We start from the raw sequence: 17,890 nt of genomic DNA on the forward strand, positions 1-17,890 counted from the left end.
CATGTCAAGCTGCATGTCAATCGGGATCGGAATACCAATATTTGCTTCCTGTGTGTACTTTCGGTTTGCCGTTTACAATTTTTATTTTTACTCCATATGATATCTGCGTAAAGTGGACGTTAAGATCATGGCCAGTTTAAGAAAATTTTCTGCTCACCTGCTCAGAACACGAATATGTCATCAAATGTTGCTTGACCGATGTGGCAGTTACAAGTTTAGATCGGTTACACCTGTAAAATATCTGACAAATTCTGTACAAGGAAATCAACAGTGTTACACATTAAATATGTCAAAGGTAATTATGATTGATAAAAATATTAAGTTGTTCCACTGTAAAATGTTCTAGTTGTAAGTGTATAAACTCCAGATTTATTTGATTTTAGAGTTATTTTCACAGGCACTTGTACGAAACAAGTGCCTGTGGTTATTTTGCAAAATTATATATAGTGTTTGTATCTTTTAATAATAGTTAGTAAATTTGATTTCATTGATTAGTGGATAACTTGATTTTTTTCTCATGTAAATTAAAGGTACTGAACTTTAATTATGATACATGTATCTTTGAATTGCTACCTCAATCTGTACATTTATGACTGACATTCTAAAAATATTTTATTTTATTTATTCATTTCTTTATTTTTGCCTGCAACACAGTGATAACAACTACATATAATCTCTTCTCTTTGTCAACAGAATTATACAACAAGTAGACCTCTCTTATCTGATGAGGTTAAAAAGGCCCAGGGGGCAAAGAGGATGGGGGAACCAACCATTTTCTCTAAGATTGTCGATAAGTCAATCCCAGCAGATATCATATATGAAGATGAACTGGTTTGTTTAGCTTTTTGCCATACATGTATATTGACAGATGTAACTCGTACCAGAGACTCAACTCAGTCAAGTGAGCTTTTCTGATGAAATTCTGTCAGTCTGTCTGACTGTATAGTTTGTTAAATTTTCTTCTTGACTTTGGGTTACTGCAGAAAAAAAATCAATTAGATCCATGTCCAGCAGTCCAAAATTTATCTTTGCTCAGGCTTTGCTTTAAGAGACTGCAGCAGTCACTAAAACTAAAATCTAAGGTTCATTCGTAGTTATCAACGTTATCAGTAATAGAGATTGTACTACTCCATTTTGAAATTGTATTTTAGGAATAGGTAGTTTAAAAAAAAAAAATCAGTTACATGAAAGTCGAATCTTTGATTGCATGATTGCAGAGATTTGTAACATTAGAAGGAAAAAAAATAGTTCAAGACAGACAGAAACCACAGAATCTGTAACCATGGTAACCATGAATGTCCAAGATACAGTTTATCTGAAGCATGTACTTTGTAGCATATGTAGATTTATTTTTAAATTATTGAATTGATAAAGTTGATCATCATACTATAGTTTGATTTCTTTGATGTTCTGCTTATTTCTGTAATTCTATTTTTAGTGTATGGCTTTCCGGGACGTTTCACCACAAGCCCCAGTGCACTTTTTAGTGATTCCAAAGTCCCCAATACCAGGAATCAGTGATGCAGACGTACAGGAAAAAGAGGTCAGATAACTCGTAGTTTACACTTGTGAAATTTTACAATATGTTCATCATTATGTATTATTTTATTGTTATAAAGTGGTAGGAGGTGTACCTTTTTCACCTTGTATGTTTGTCTGTCTGTATATCTGTTTTCATAAGGTTAGGCTCAATGTGAATATCAGTTTCTGAATTATCTCATTAGTTAAATAAGCCACATGATTGTGCTGATACATGTATGGTGCAAATACTGAAATTTTACTTGTAGTATGATGCAAGCTCCTGGTGCTGCATCTGACCTGAATTTTACAAAGGCTTCAGTTAGTGTTGTACCGATAATCAGAAAACATCGATTGTCGACGAAAAAATGCTACCGATTCCGATGATCGATTATAATTTTTCATAATCGATCATCGGAAACATACTTCTAATACAATACATTCCGGAATTATCCATTTCTGGTTTAAAATTTATTTCTTCTTAATGAAAGAAAATGGCGTCTGCATTTGATACTAGCCAACTAGCACGAAGCAGAGGTGATTAAAAACTGAAAGGTGCACATATATAGGGTCTAAAAAAAAAATTATGTTTGTTTCCTGTAACCCGACCGACCCATTCAGTTTACCCCTGGGTGGATTTTTTTTCTGCCAAATCTGTGTCCTCTTTGGTTTGATCAATCAGCTGATTCATTTTATTCAAAAATATTAATTGTATCTTTCATTTGAGATATAAATTATGCAACTTAGTCAACATTTACCTTAAATATAAAGAGTAATCAATTCCCCCTCAACTTTTTGAAGTTCGTTTTCTGCCGCTAGGCAGCCATGTTGGGTGTCCACTGTAAATATAAACCTGGATAATTCAGTCCCAAGATGTTTGACCCCCTTATTCATAAGAAAAATAAAATCCCAACCTACCGACCCTTGTTTTTTGGGGGAATGTTACAGGAAACAAACATTTTTATTTAGGCCTAAAAAGTGTAAAAAAAAAAAAAAAGAAGCAAAACAACAAAGAATATAATAAATTATATATTTTATATATTCATGTTAATTTTTGTTTGTTTGTATGTTGTTTAATGTCCCTCTCGAGAATTTTTCCCTCATATGGAGACGCCACCACTTTGCTGGTGGAGAGCTGCAAATTTTGTCCTATAGATAGTTTTCATATGACGTATTTTCTCTCCGAGTTATTTCTCTTGGCCGCCATCTTGGTGGTCAACCTGGGAATTTTTCCTCTTTGTCTTACCAAATCTAAGAGCGTGTAGCAGAAATATTTGGGGAAAGATCTTTATAGAATAAAAATGATGAAATAAAGGAGGCTTTAACAAATGTATATTTTTCAGAAAAACAATGCTTCCTACCCCACAATGGCCAGTATAAAAAGTTAAAGTTGGTTGAATAATGAAGGAATATGAGCATGTTGACCTCTAGTATAACGGCCAACAGGAAATAACTCTTGCTAATTTGGGCCTACTGAAAACTATCTATACTCGGCACTTACGGCCATTGAGCAGTGAGGGATCTTTTTCGTGCCAGCACCTACTGCGACAGGGGACCTCGGTTTATACGGTCTCATCCGAAGGACCGGTCTCCACGTCCCACAGTGGGATTTGAACCCGTGACGTAAGGATCAACTCCTTATGCCGCGACTCTAGAGCGAACGCTCTAACCACTGCGCCACGCGGGCGACCTATATCCATTTAAAATAAATTATATGAAATAATTGTAATAGTCTGCGTTTTGTAAACAAAACTATGAAATCCGATTATAATCGGTAAAATCGCATCGGAAGCAGTAACCGATTCCAACCGATGATCGATTATGAAAATTAACCGATGTCCCATCACTAGCTTCAGTGACTGGTTATTAATTAGGTTAAGATATCGATTTAAGGCCTGTTCCTGGCTTATAACCAGTGGTAATACTAATCAAATTTCCACACATGGCAGATAATTCTGTAAACACTCACCTTGCAAAAAACTATAGTTGCTACAACTGACTTTCATTTTTAGCTCTCCTGAGCTAAAGCTCAAGTACATGTAAGCTTTTCTGATCACATTTTGTCTGTCTGTAAACTTTTCACATTTTCGACTTCTTCTCCAGAACCAACCACTGGGCCATTTCAACCAAACTTGCCACAAAGCATCTTTGGGTGAAGAGGATTCAAGTTCGTTTAAATGTAGGGCCATGCCCACTTTCAAGGGGAGATAATTGAGAAATAGTGAAAATTTGGTGGAATCTTTTTAATTAAAAATTTTCTGAAGAACCGTTGGTCCAAAAGGTTGAAACCTATGTGAAACCTACACATAGTGTAAATTCAGGTGTGTTTAAATGATGACTCAGGGGATACGGTGGGGCCACAGTGGGGTATCAAAGTTTTACATAGGAATATATAGGCAAAATCTTTAAAAATCTTCTTCTCTAGAACAGCAAAGCCATGATTAGTCACATTGATACAGAAGCATCCCCAGGTAGTGTAGATTCAAGTTTGTTAAAATCATTACCCCTGGGTGTAGGGTGGGGCCACAATGAAGGGGGGGGGGTCAAATTTTTACATGGAAATATATATGAAAAAATCTTTAAAAATCTTCATTTCAAGAACAGATTAGTCATATTGATATGGAATTCCAAACTATGTGAGGTGTTGTACATGTAAATTCTAAATTGTACAAAGCATGGTTCCTTGGTAGGGTGGGGCCACAAAAGGGGATCAAAGTTTTACATGGGACTTTATAGGAAATGAATTTTGAAAATTTTCTCAAGAACTACAATTGTGCCATGCTTGGAGAGAGGTCACGTGAGGGGCTCTAGTACTGAAGTGCTTTCAACAGCTCCGTCTTTTTGACCATTTTTCTAAGCCTTTGCGGCAAGGATTCTATATTTTTTAGCTCACCTGAGCCGAAGGCTCAAGTGAGCTTTTCTGATCACATTTTGTCTGTAGTCCGTCTGTCCGTCTGTCTGTCCGTCTGTCCGTCTGTAAACTTTTCACATTTTCGACTTCTTCTCAAGAACCACTGGGCCAATTTCAACCAAACTTGCTACAAAGTATCCTTGGGTAAAGGAGATTCAAGTTTGTTCAAATGAAGGGCCACGCCTTCTTCCAAGGGGAGATAATTAAGAATTTGTGAAAAATTAATGGCATCATTAAAAAATCTTCTTCTCAAGAACCACTGTTCTTGAAAACATGAAACTTATGTGGAAGCATCCTCAGGTAGTGTAGATTCAAGTTTGTTCAAATCATGACCCCCGGGGGTAGGGTGGGGCCGCAATGGGCAATCAAAGTTTTACATAGGAAATATACAGGAAAAATCTTTAAAAATCTTCTTCTCAAGAACAGCAAAGCCATGATTGGTCATATTTATATGGAAGCATCCTCAGGTAGTGTAGATTCAAGTTTGTTCAAATCATGACCCCCGGGGGTCGGATGGGGCCACAATGGGCGATCAAAGTTTTACATAGGAATATATAGGAAAAATCTTTAAAAATCTTCTTCTCAAGAACAGCAAAGCCATAATTGGTCATATTTACATGGAAGCATCCTCAGGTAGTGTAGATTCAAGTTTGTTCAAATGATGACCCCCGGGGGTCGGGTGGGGCCACAATGGGCGATCAAAGTTTTACATAGGAATATATAGGAAAAAATCTTTAAAAATCTTCTTCTCAAGAACAACAAAGCCATGATTGGTCATATTTATATGGTAGCATCCTCAGGTAGTGTAGATTCAAGTTTCTTCAACTCATGACCCCCGGGGATCGGGTGGGGCCACAATGGGCGATCAAAGTTTTACATAGGAATATATGGGAAAATCTTCAAAAATCTTCTTCTCAAGAACAGCAAAGCCATGATTGGTCACATTTACATGGAAGCATCCTCAGATAGTGTACATTCAAATTTGTTCAAATCATGACCCCCGGGGGTCGGATGGGTCCACAATGGGCGATCAAAGTTTTACATGGGAATATATGGGAAAATCTTCAAAAATCTTCTTCTCAAGAACAGCAAAGCCATGATTGGTCATATTTACATGGAAGCATCCTCAGGTAGTGTAGATTCAAGTTTGTTCAAATCATGACCCCCGGGGGTCAGGTGGGTCCACAATGGGCGATCAAAGTTTTACATAGGAACACATAGTAAAAATCTTTAAAAAAACTATTTGTTAAGAATAGCAAAGCCATGATTGGTCATATTTATATGGAAGCATTTTTAGATAGTGTACATTCAAGTTTGTTCAAACATGACCCCTGGGGGTCGGGTGGGGCCACAATGGGTGATCAAAGTTTTACATAGGAATACATAGGTTAAATCTTTAAAAATCTTCTACTCAAGAACAGCAAAGCCATGATTGGTCATATTTAAATGGAAGCATCCTCAGATAATGTAGATTCAAATTTGTTCAATTCATGACCCCCCCCCCCCCAACCACTTTTATATTTAAACTTTTCAACCTTTCAAGATTGAAGTGATTTCTGCTTTTTCCTAGCCATAGTGCTCAGGTGAGCGATGTGGCCCCTGGGCCTCTTGTTTGTGATTTGATATTATATGTGTATCTTTTGGACTCTGGATATATGTTTCCCGAACTTTTTCCTGGTTTTTTGGATTTATTTTCTTTGTGTTGCTTTATGCTTTGTGTTTAAACCTATCTGCCCGTACTACCGGTGAGTAGGTATTCACGACCTATTGAACTACCTGGTTTACCTGGTTAATGGAACAGTAAACAGTAAACATGGAAGGGGTACAGACCCTAAAACCTGTATACTTAAGAAACAGGGATATACAAACAAATAAAGATAAAATATTCTCCGACTATGATATAGCAGAAGCAGCACGTACCGTAGTTTCTGATGTGATGTGCATACAGAGGGATAGAGATTTGTGGCGGATATACATCAAATCCACGGATCAGTAGAGCTACACTAATAAATGGGGGATTTACACTCGGAAGCAAAACTGTCCAGGTTTTTGACACAAATCTATATTCCGCAGGGACGGAATCTTCGGATGAAAATGTCGTTTGTGTCTTGGTGAAGGGAGTTCCCCTCTCTGTAGAAGATAGCTGTATTATAAACATGCTTGAAAGCTTTAGTGCTAAGTTAACCAGCGACATCAAAATTAATACGAAAAAATTAGAAACCCTAAAACTCACAGAATGACTGAAATTTTGAATGGAAACCGTTTTGCATATATGTCACCTTTGGAAAATAGAAAGTTCCTACCGCGCTCTGCCACATGCGCTGATCTTCGCTGTACCATATCCCATAAAGGTCAGCCTGTCCGTGAAAAGAAGAAGAAATGCACAAATTGCTGGCGGATGACCATTTTAGGAGCAACTGTGAATTCGAGCAGTGCTGTAAACAGCCTGGTCATTTTCCGGGATCTGATCAATGTAAGTCATATGTTGCTAATCAAGAGGATATAGTGTGCTTTTCTGGGCAGGAAAATCCGTTGTCCAACTTCTTTCCCACTGAAATCAAGGTTTTCCAACAATCGTACCAATCAGCGGAGCATGCCTACCAACATATAAAGTCCTTAAGATCGGGAGACCTTAGCCGTGCAGAAGCCGTTTGTAAAGCGGAAACTGCCTTAGAAGCCAAGCGCATAGGAGGTCAGGTTCTTGAATCAGATGCATGGTTATCATCGAAAGATTCAGTTATGAGTGAAATTCTGGAGGCCAAACTTGAACAGTGCTCCCAATTTAGGGATTCTTTAAAAAAAGTAAGAAAAACAGATATCCTGGTGGAATCGACATGGGACGAGTATTGGGGGGTAGTGGGCTGAACTTTAGTGGAACATAGCATACAGTCATGCAGCATTGGCCGGGCCAGAATAGACTCGGGCGCCTGCTCGACGGTGTGGCTGCCAAATTAAAACGCCCGAAACAGACGCAGGATCCAGTAGCAGCACCAGAACGGCGAGGAACAACAAAGGAAAAAGTCATAGTTAGATATACAGCAATGGTAAAACTAGAAAATAATGAATAAGCTAAATATAATTTCAGTTAACTGCAGAGGTTTAAATACTGCAGAAAAGCGAGTAAAGTTTTATACATGGATAAATGATAGTCTGTTTTATATCATATTCATTCAAGAAACTCATTATATCGAAAAGAATGTTTTAAAATATGATGCTCGTTGGAAAGGTGTATCTATTTACAGCTACTCAGATTCCCAATATAGAAGGGGTGTTTCAGTACTATTTAGAAAAGATTTACCTATCAGAATAATTAGCACGCATAGATCAAACGATGGTAAAAAACTTCTGGTGAATGTAGATTATGATGAGAAAATTGTAACACTTGTCAATATTTATGCACCGAATGATGTTGATAATAGATCTGATTTTTTTTAAACGTGCTAAAGACTGGATAGGTAAATATACAGAAAGTTTTGAAAATATTTTGATATGCAGAGATCTGAACTGTATATCAGACAATAATAATGATAAAGTATTCATTCCTTAAAACAACTATTGAATAGTTTAGACTTGCATGATTTATGGAAAACTATGAAAAGTGATAAACAAGGATATACCTGGTGTAATGTAGAAAATTCTCCAACAAGTAGAATTGACTAGATTTTACTTTCAAATACTTTTTGTTATCAATGTAAAACTATAAGACTCCAAAGCATTTCCTGGTTCACATTCAAATGGTACTAGAATGTCTGATCATAAATGTATAATTTTTCTATGTTAGTAAATGAAAACCTTAGAGGTCCAGGATACTGGAAATTTAACACATCTTTAATTGAAAATGAAACTTTTATCAGTGATATGAACATTTTTCTCAAACATTATAATTTTGATAGAGAAAATCCAACAGAATCCTGGGAAGACTTAAAGAGAAATATCAAAAAAAATTGTATAAACTTTTTTAAGAATCTATCAAAATCTTACAAAAGTAAAATTTATTTTATTTCAGAAGAATTAAATAAAATAGAAGACCTACCCTATGAAAAAATAGATATGAATTAGAAAAAGAAAATTAGAAAACGAGTTAACAGAACTGATTAACAAAAAAGCAAAAGGTGCTCAAGTAAGATCAAGGGCAAACTGGATTGAAAATGGAGAGAAAAATACTTCATATTTCTTAACCTTAGAAAAGAAAAGACAGATATCAAATATAATAAAATCTTTAAATACTGAACACGGTACTGTTTTTGATGAAGATGAAATATTACAATCAACATGCACCTTTTTCGAAAAATTATACACGTCCAAAAATGAAGCTGATAATAAGATAGATGAATATCTCAACGATTTACAGTTAGAATATACTATAAATGATAAAGAAAGAAAAGAACTAGATATACTTCCTACAATATCGGACTGTAAAGAAGCAGTGTTTAAAATGAAGAAAAATAAATCACCAGGACTTGATGAATTACCTTGTGAATTTTATCAAATGTTCTGGGAAAACATTAAAGATTTTTATTATATGACTCTCAAGGAGATTTTTGCAAAAAACGAAATGACATATACACAAAGGTTATCTTTAATAACTCTTTTATTTAAAAAAGGAGACTCTAAGAATCTGACAACTTATAGACCTATAAGCCTAACAAATACTGATTATAAAATAATTGCCTTTATCTTAGCTAACAAACTACAAAAAATACTGGATAATGCAATACATGTAAATCAATCGGCGTATATAAAAGGGCATAATATAGCCTTAAATGCAAGATTAATTGTTGATATTTTTGAGTATTGTGAAGAAAATGACCTGGATTCAATATTGTTATTTCTTGATTTCCAAAAGGCTTTTGACTCTGTTGAATGGAATTTTATGTTGAAAGTTCTTAAAAAATACAATTAGGAGAAAATTTCTTAAAATGGATCACCATATTATATAATAAGTCTATATTTAGAATAAAAAATAATGGGTGGGTATCTAAAACATGTGATATGCACAGAGGTATAAGACAGGGATGTCCTGTTTCTGCAATTTTATTCCTATTTGTAGTAGAAATATTAGCCATTGCTATTAGATCAAATCCTAACATAAAGGGTTTCCAAAAACCTGGAATGACTGATATCATAAAGATAATACAACATGCAGATGACTGCACACTTCCTTTAAAAGATAGGAAGTCCCTTAAGGTCAAACGACACGTTCCTCAATAATATATAATTTTTCTTAAGATTTTTGTCATTGAAGTATTTCTACTTAAACAAGTTTCCTCGCAAAAAATTGAGGTACCTTACCAGGGATTTGTGGAAGGTATCGGAGGATGGTGTTTCCTATATAATCCTATTGGAAATATTTTGAATTGCTTATATCACAATTTTTTGTTCTTTAATTTTTTTTATAGATATTTTAAAAACAGTTTAGAAATAGCAAGATATTAATAATTATAAATATTTTTGTTAAATTACAAAGAGACAGAAAAGCACATCCTTAAGAACGTGTCGTCTGACCTTAAACATTCTTTGGAGGTTTTAAAAAAAATTCAGTAATGTATCTGGCGTGAAACTAAACATGACCAAAACAGAGTGTCTTTTAACAGGTCAGTGGAAAAATTTGTACCAGCAAATAGAAAATGTTGACGTCAATAATTCCTACATAAAAGCTCTAGGGATTTACATAGGACATAACAAAGAAATATGTTACAATAAAAACTGGACAAAAATTGTAGATGATCTAGAAAAACGTTTTTGAGTCTTGGAAAAAAAGAAAATTAACAATTTTTGGTAAAGTCTGTGTAATAAATAGTCTAGCAATATCAAAGATTATATATGTTGGGTCAATTTTAAGTTTTCCAAATGAATATATAGTTAAGAAATTACAAAGTCTATTTTTCAATTTTGTATGGAATAAAAAAGACAGAATTAAAAGAAACACGCAGATTGGAAGTGTCCAAGATGGAGGAATTGGTATTGTTGATGTACCTTTAAAACTAAAATCCATAAAAGTATCTTGGATTAAGAACATATTAAGTAAAAAAAAATCCTTATTCCTTTTTGTAGAAAGTTTGTGTAAGGAAAGAAATTTTGATTTTGAATATCTATGTAAAACAAATATTATTGATACAAAAGATTATCGAATTATGGAAAACTTTCCTTTGTTTTACAAGGAAATGCTTGTATTTTTTAATGAATGTAAAAGAAACAAAAGAGAACTGAGTCTGAACGCTTTATTAAAGGAACCATTGTGGTGTAATAATAAAATTAAGTACAAAAACAAGCCACTGTGTTTTGTAAATTGGCTGAAAAGTGAATTTAAATATATTGGTGATATTGTAGACAAAAATGGTATGCAACCTATAGAATGGTTTTATGATAAACTTGTATGTAAGAGAAACTGGATTTGTGAATATGTGATAATGAAAAATGCAGTTTTTAAAGCTTTTGTAGATCATGAATTTACAAATATACTGTATGAAAACCTCATGTATGAGAATACTTCATATGAATTACTATACCAACATCAAGTTAAATTGTATGATATTACTTCAAAATTGATCTATAACATTCTATGTCATGATAAATTTAAACCTCCGTTATATCAATATTACTATGAAAAAATGTTTGAAATTCAAAAAAAACTGCTTGGAAATCTATATATGAACAAAAAATATTAGCTATTGCAGATAGAGGCATATCAGACTTCAATTATAGATTATAAAATAACTTACTATGTAATAGAGAAATGTTGAAGAAATGGAAAATTGTTGAAAATGAAATGTGTGTTTTTGTAAAGATGTAAAAGATAACAATGAACGTCTTATTCTAAAATGTCAGAATGTTTCTCATATATGGAATACTGTCCAGCAAGTTTTGAAATTTGATATATCATGGAAAAATATTGTTATTGGATTTTATAATGAAAAAAATGAAAAGATATTATTTTTGAATAGCATAATATCCCTGATTGCTTGTAAAATTTACAAATACAAAATGTACTGTAGACTAGAAAACAAACAAGAAAAGCCTCAAGAAATATGTTATCATATTAAGAGTATATTGAATATTTTTTCTGAAGTATATATGAAAATTCACCATAAAAAATATTTTAATGTCATAAAATGTATTAAAGACAAATTATGAATCATTAACCCATTGAAGAATAAGCCTGTTGTTCTACAAATCTTATCAGGGAGACAATTAATAGACTGTATCTGTGCTGGAGGTGTGGTCTCCCAGATATAACAGGGTACATAATTATACAATATTATACATATAATATTTAGCTTTTTTTTGTCTGTTTTTTTTTTCTTTCTCATTTTGATAATTTGTGATAGATTATTCTACATGACTCTATAAATGGCAGATAGAAATCTTTCAAAAAATCAAATCAGTGCATTGTATGTAACATGTGTGTGATGTTTTGTTTTCAAATAAATGATTAAAATTTAAAAAAAAAAAAAAAAAAATTGTGCCATGTATATGCAAACATTCCCAAGTTGAGTGGATCCATTTTCTTTTTCAATTTATGCCCCATTGGTTAGAGTAAACTAAGACAGGGATCAAATTTATTTACCTTATTTACCTTATAAAGGGGAAAAATTCTTCTCAATAACTGCAAGGTCAAGTTGATCATATTGTATGGATTCAGAGAGCTGTAGAGTTAGAGTGGGTTATAATATGGGGTCAATATTTTTCATGGGAATGTTAAACTCTTTTTTGGCAATCTGAAGAAGAACAGCGGGGCTAAAACTTCTCAGTTGAGTGTAGTGGTCCATTGGCCTATTTTTATGCTCACTGGCTTGTTTGAAGGTCAAACTGTACATACATGTCCATTCTCCACTAGGTATCAAAATAAGCCTTAAACTTGTGGTACATCCTTATCCATTTGTGCTTTGTATGAAGCATGCATTGATTACTTCATTTGATTGACTTTTAATGTGTGATTGACTCTTATCATTAAAGAACAGCATATATATATAATATACATGTATAATTAAGAAATAAATAACAAGTTTAAAAACTTCAATGGGAATTGAAGTGGGTCGGTCACGTGATCAAATCCTGTGAAGGCCGAAGGCCTTCTCAGAAGATTTGATCACGTACCGACCCACTTCAATTCCCATTGAAGTTTTTAAACTTGTTATTTATTACTTATATATACATTTGAGACGGACAATCGAATGTAATCGAATATAAATATTGCACTAACTGTACGTCGTAGATTTTGACAAATTACGCTAGGTGTAAATCGGCTTGAAAAGCGGTTACGCTTCAAATTCATCTGGCAAAGGATTGTTTTGAAGGGAATATTCTGTGAGAGCTACATGTGATCAATTGTTATAGTGAGCATATTGGTGTCTGGGAATTTTTGTATTCATGAGAACCCATATTCGATGTTAAAAAACACAAGAAACACGTCCGATGTTGCATACTAAAAAGTTGGAGGAATTTCGGTCGGAAAGGGATGGATGGAGACACTTGTCAGGACCAGATAACTTGAAATCAAGTACAAAATTTGATCAAAAACATAAAATCTACGATTTCAGTAAGGCATATTTATTAATTTATGGTGTTGACACGGAGACACTGGCGACAGCTTACATTGTTAAGACAACGTCACAACGATCTCGATGATGGAGGTGTGCCTACCGAACTTCCAAAGTGCAGTGTTTGTCAGCTGTTTGTGGCGTGATTGCATTACATTGATATTTTTCAACAGATTTTCAAATTTATTGTGAGTAAAGTTTAATGGAAAAAAAATAATAGCATTCAGAGGTCTGCGAGAAAAATAAGGGTAAACGTTGATACTATGCAGCTCAAACATGAAACTTATAACACGTAGTTTTCTATTCTCTATGTAAAATCGATCAAGAACGGTATTAAATACTCGTTTACATTGTAAATAAAATGATTATTACTTTACTTGCGTATTTTGTACATTTTTATGCATGAAAAACATGCTATATTGCTTAGTGGAGTAAGTCTTTTTATGTCTAGATATTATTGCGCTGTGTGATTAGGTCACGTAATGACCTATGACCTTCGAAAAACTTCATAGAGGTATGAAGATATTTGCTCTCTGCATGTTTATATAATAGAGAGATACCACAAATGTATATATTTAGAATTAAAACATTGCTTTGACGTCATGCCTTTGTTCTTGCAGTCTAAAAATTTACCTGTAGCCGTCCGATAATAATAATTAACAGTCCAATAATATATTATCGGACGGCAGTGATAATAAAATCGGACAGTAGTTAAAAAACAACAACTAGAGTGAAATCAAGATTTAATTTGTCCAGAAACCCCCAAAAAAGTTTGGGAGAAAAAATTCAGGGTAAGCGAAAGCGAGGAAATTAAGTTGTTAAAAATAGCAAATCCAAGAAGAAACTGGAATTTTAACCTTCCTGAAAAGTAACACTTTCCATTCTTTTTTTTTTTTTTTTTTTTTTTTTTTTTTTTGCAGAGCGTTTTCGATACAGCACTGTGAATAAGCCAATTTAATCCATTTCTGATAAAGAACCAGTCTGCGAATCTCTTCATTTAAGGAGGTTTGTTCGAGAATGACTGCACTTTTAAAACCCAAGATTTTCATTATATCATCCAATCAAAATTTTAGATAAAAATCCGCATTTTTACTTTAAATGCATTTTGAAGATATCGTCCAACACTGTATCTGTATCAATGTCAAACGCACTTAATAAAGAAAAAAATATTCCGAATCATAAAAAAAAAATTCCTTCATCACCTGATCACTGTCCATAGTTCCTGCTAAGCCAAACGACTGCCATTGAATGAATGAATGAAACAAAAGAGTTCACTCGCTGATTTTACTGTCTAAAGAAAGAAAAAAACTTTCTTTTTTTCTTTTGTCTACTTATTAGATGGTTTCAGGTAGAAAACTATTGATGCCTGAACTCCTATTGTGTAATTATCAGACTCCTCCAGGTAACTTTTGGACATTTAAATAGCAATGTTTTAGTAAGATATATGCCTCATACAATTCTATATGTAAAATTATCAGACTGTTTTCGGCCCTAACGGGCCTCAAACAGTCTGATAATTTTACATATAGAACAGTATTCGGCATATATCCATTACTTATCTAACGGTGTCTCAGAACAGGCCCTCGTTTAAATGGGTCCATAGGACATTTATCAATTTAACAATAGAACATTCTATATCCAATACATGTAGGGATGTTTTAACATATCTTAGGTGATACAAAAACCAAACTGACATAGTACTTACAGAAATACTCTATTTTCTTGAGGCAGAATATAGCTGACATGAATTTCATGCTTCATCAGCTTAAGTTGAAAATTACAATCAGTTTTTATCTGAAACAGTTACACAATCTACACAATCCATTCCTACATATTTATTGTTTTAAACTGAAGTAAGCATGAAAAGCAACATTTGATCTACACTTCACTTCTGTTTAAAAATTCAGAAGAAATATAGAATTTGCCATCAGCTTAAGGTCAAGATCTAGTAAATGACTTTAGACTAACTTTTTTGTGCTTGATCCATTATGACGTCATGATCATTTTCAACTTTCTTTTTCCCGTACTTTACGGCTCTCATAAAATTATGTAGAAAAAATAAAGTATTTTCATGGAATCCAATTTGAAATCATGTGAAAAGTAATCCCGATACCTATATTCAATTTAATATTATTCTAAAGAAGAGGCCAAGAACATACAAATTACCGTTTTTTGAGAGACTGTAGGCAATCTGGATACATTTCATTTGTCTGATTTGGAAAAAACTCCTGTATTCATGACAGGTTTTCTTAATTTTTCATTAAAAATGATAGTTTTAAAAAATGATTTTTCGTCTTGTTTGCCTACAAATTATGCTCCGAAACACCTTATTTGACCAAGCTAAAGTTATAAAGCATCATTAAAGGAATTTATTTCTCAAATTTGAGAAATCTGTAGGTACCTTTCATTTGCTAGATCTTGACCTTAATACATAAATTGTGCTATATATCATGTCTATGTCTGCTTTTTTGTGAAATACTTTCATAAAATGTATCAAGTGTAGTCACATATCAGGCCCCGTGGCCATAAAGCTCACTTTTGATCTCAGTCTCACTTTTCCACTATATATTCCTTTTGTTAAACTCAGACTGAGATCAAAACTTAGTTCATCTATGTTTTATGGCCGGAGCCAGGCCTGGTTGTTTTGAAATAGTTAGACTTAAAGTAATTAAACAAATGTTGATATATAATAATATGTATAATATTTTGTGCAATTGAAATTTCTTCTTTCAGCTTTTAGGACATCTTTTACTGACTGCTAAACAAGTTGCAGAGCAAGAGAATCTATCAAATGGATATAGACTAGGTAAAGTAAAATATATACAAGTATTATATTTGGTACACATAAACTGAGTTAAAAAAATGTATACACAGAAATAATGCATCAAAATTTAATCACAAAATTGACAACATGTGAATAAATAAAAAGATTTTTTTTCAATTTCATGCATGCTCAAAATATCTGTCTTTATCATCCATTTCATTCTCTCTTATAATTTATTGATTTCTGCTTTTTTTCCCTCAGTAATTAACGATGGACCAGATGGGGCTCAGTCAGTACATCATCTACACATACATGTTATGGGAGGCAGACAGATGACCTGGCCACCAGGATGATATCTTTGAATGTGGAGAACTAGAGATTATTAAATGGAATATATTGATATTAAATTATATTTCTTTTATCTTATGTATATGGATTCATAGAGGAATATTTTTATTGTTTATATTCAGAGGATACATAAAGTAATTGAAAATTTCCATCGAAACAGTAATTAAAACATAACTGGTAATGCATACATGTACATGTATCAGGTATCAGGTTAAATAAAGATATCTTAGTCAAATTGAAATTTGGATATTTTATTGTTACTGTTAAATAGAAAACAATAACAATTCTGCTTTTTAACTGCTATTTGAAGTCCTGATAAAATGTTGAACATGAACAGTTTGGGGGAAAAAATTGACAAAAAACTGTAGACCATTCTTCAAATTAAAAAAAAAAACAACAAACATTAGAAATAAGGAAAGCTATATTTCCCATTCTTATGAAAAGCAGGGGGGTGTCCGTCTTTCCTCCCGTATGTGCGTAACAATTAATGGTTCCCTTCTCTCATCCGCAACTCCTCCCACACGTAAATTGGTAGAAAAAAGCTACATCGGTCAATCCAATGGAACAAAGTTGGAAATATGTTTTAATTGATTTAATATACATGTAGCTAAAATGATGTCAGAGTTAAGATACATGAAATTATTCAAACAACTGGAAATTATTGGAATGTAGTTCATTGATTTGAAGTTAGTATGAACAATTTTTCCAACGACGTGAACTACACAAAGTAAAAATTAAAACTCTGGGTTTTTTAATAAAAAGTACCAAATCCCTATTTAAGATGTTGTTCTAAATCTAGCACAACGTTGAGTTTGTCTGTGCAGCCCGTGTATACGAAGTGTTTTCTAATGACGACTTAAAAAAATCGTGTTTTATTTTGAATTTTATAACATCAATTAAATATTCTATATTTTAATATTATCGAACACCCTTGGCAGTGTGGCGTAAAAAGAAAAAAAAGGCCCAAGGGCCTTGAACCGCTCTTCTGATAAACTATACAACCTATCACTTCTATTTGAAGCCTCTAAGTATCCTGTATATTTAGATAAATCCTAGAAATTCCAAACGTACGTCATCATGATCTATATTTTAGATGAAACACTCTGAGAACCCAAGATGATTCTAAGCCAATTAGTACCTGAGAGTAGGTCATGGTGACCTACTTATCACTTGTCATTCTCTGAGGACCCAAGATGCATCAACTAAGTTTGATGATTCTAAGCCAATTAATACCTAAAATATTTTTAAAATTGCAACCTTAAAATTTCAAAAGACATACTTTGAGAGCCCAAGATGCATCAACTGACAAAGTTTGATGATTCTAAGCCAATAAGAACTTTATATATTTGAATAAAGCCATAAGATTTCAAAATTAGATCACAGTGACCTCCTTTTCAGTCGACTAACTCTGCAGACCCAAGATGCATCAACTTACAAAGTTTGATGATTCTAAGCCAATTAGTACCTGAAATATTTAATCAAAGCCATAAATTTTCAAAAGTAGGTCATGTTGACCTACTTTTCAGTCGACCTACTCCAAAGACCCAAGATGCATCAACTAACAAAGTTTGATGATTCTAAGCTAATTAGTACCCGAAATATTTAATTATAGACTTATAAATTGACAAGTAGGTCATGGTAACCTACTTTTCAGTCGGCCTACTCCCAAAACCCAAGATATATCAACTGACAAATTTTGATGATTCTAAGCCAAATAGTACCCGATAATATTAAATACAGCCATAAAATTTCAAAAATAGGTCACGTTGACCTACTTTTCAGTTGTCGTACTCCAAGGACCGAAGATGC

General features: G+C 33.3%; 1 protein-coding gene across 1 annotated transcript; it reads left to right on the forward strand.

The window, feature by feature from the left end:
• The first annotated feature begins 63 nt into the window (after positions 1-63).
• On the forward strand, positions 64-16,322 carry LOC133200658 (uncharacterized HIT-like protein Synpcc7942_1390). Its single transcript, XM_061336433.1, has 5 exons — positions 64-295; positions 694-831; positions 1,439-1,543; positions 15,703-15,775; positions 15,995-16,322. The coding sequence occupies exons 1-5, from the start codon at positions 128-130 to the stop codon at positions 16,084-16,086; spliced, it is 576 nt and encodes a 191-aa protein (XP_061192417.1). The 5' UTR covers positions 64-127; the 3' UTR covers positions 16,087-16,322.
• Positions 16,323-17,890: the final 1,568 nt, after the last annotated feature.

Source organism: Saccostrea echinata, unplaced genomic scaffold (genome assembly GCF_033153115.1).
Source record: "Saccostrea echinata isolate AGI-Se365-2 ecotype Australia unplaced genomic scaffold, CSIRO_AGI_Sech_v1 ptg000040l, whole genome shotgun sequence".
Classification (NCBI taxonomy): Eukaryota; Metazoa; Mollusca; class Bivalvia; order Ostreida; family Ostreidae; genus Saccostrea; species Saccostrea echinata.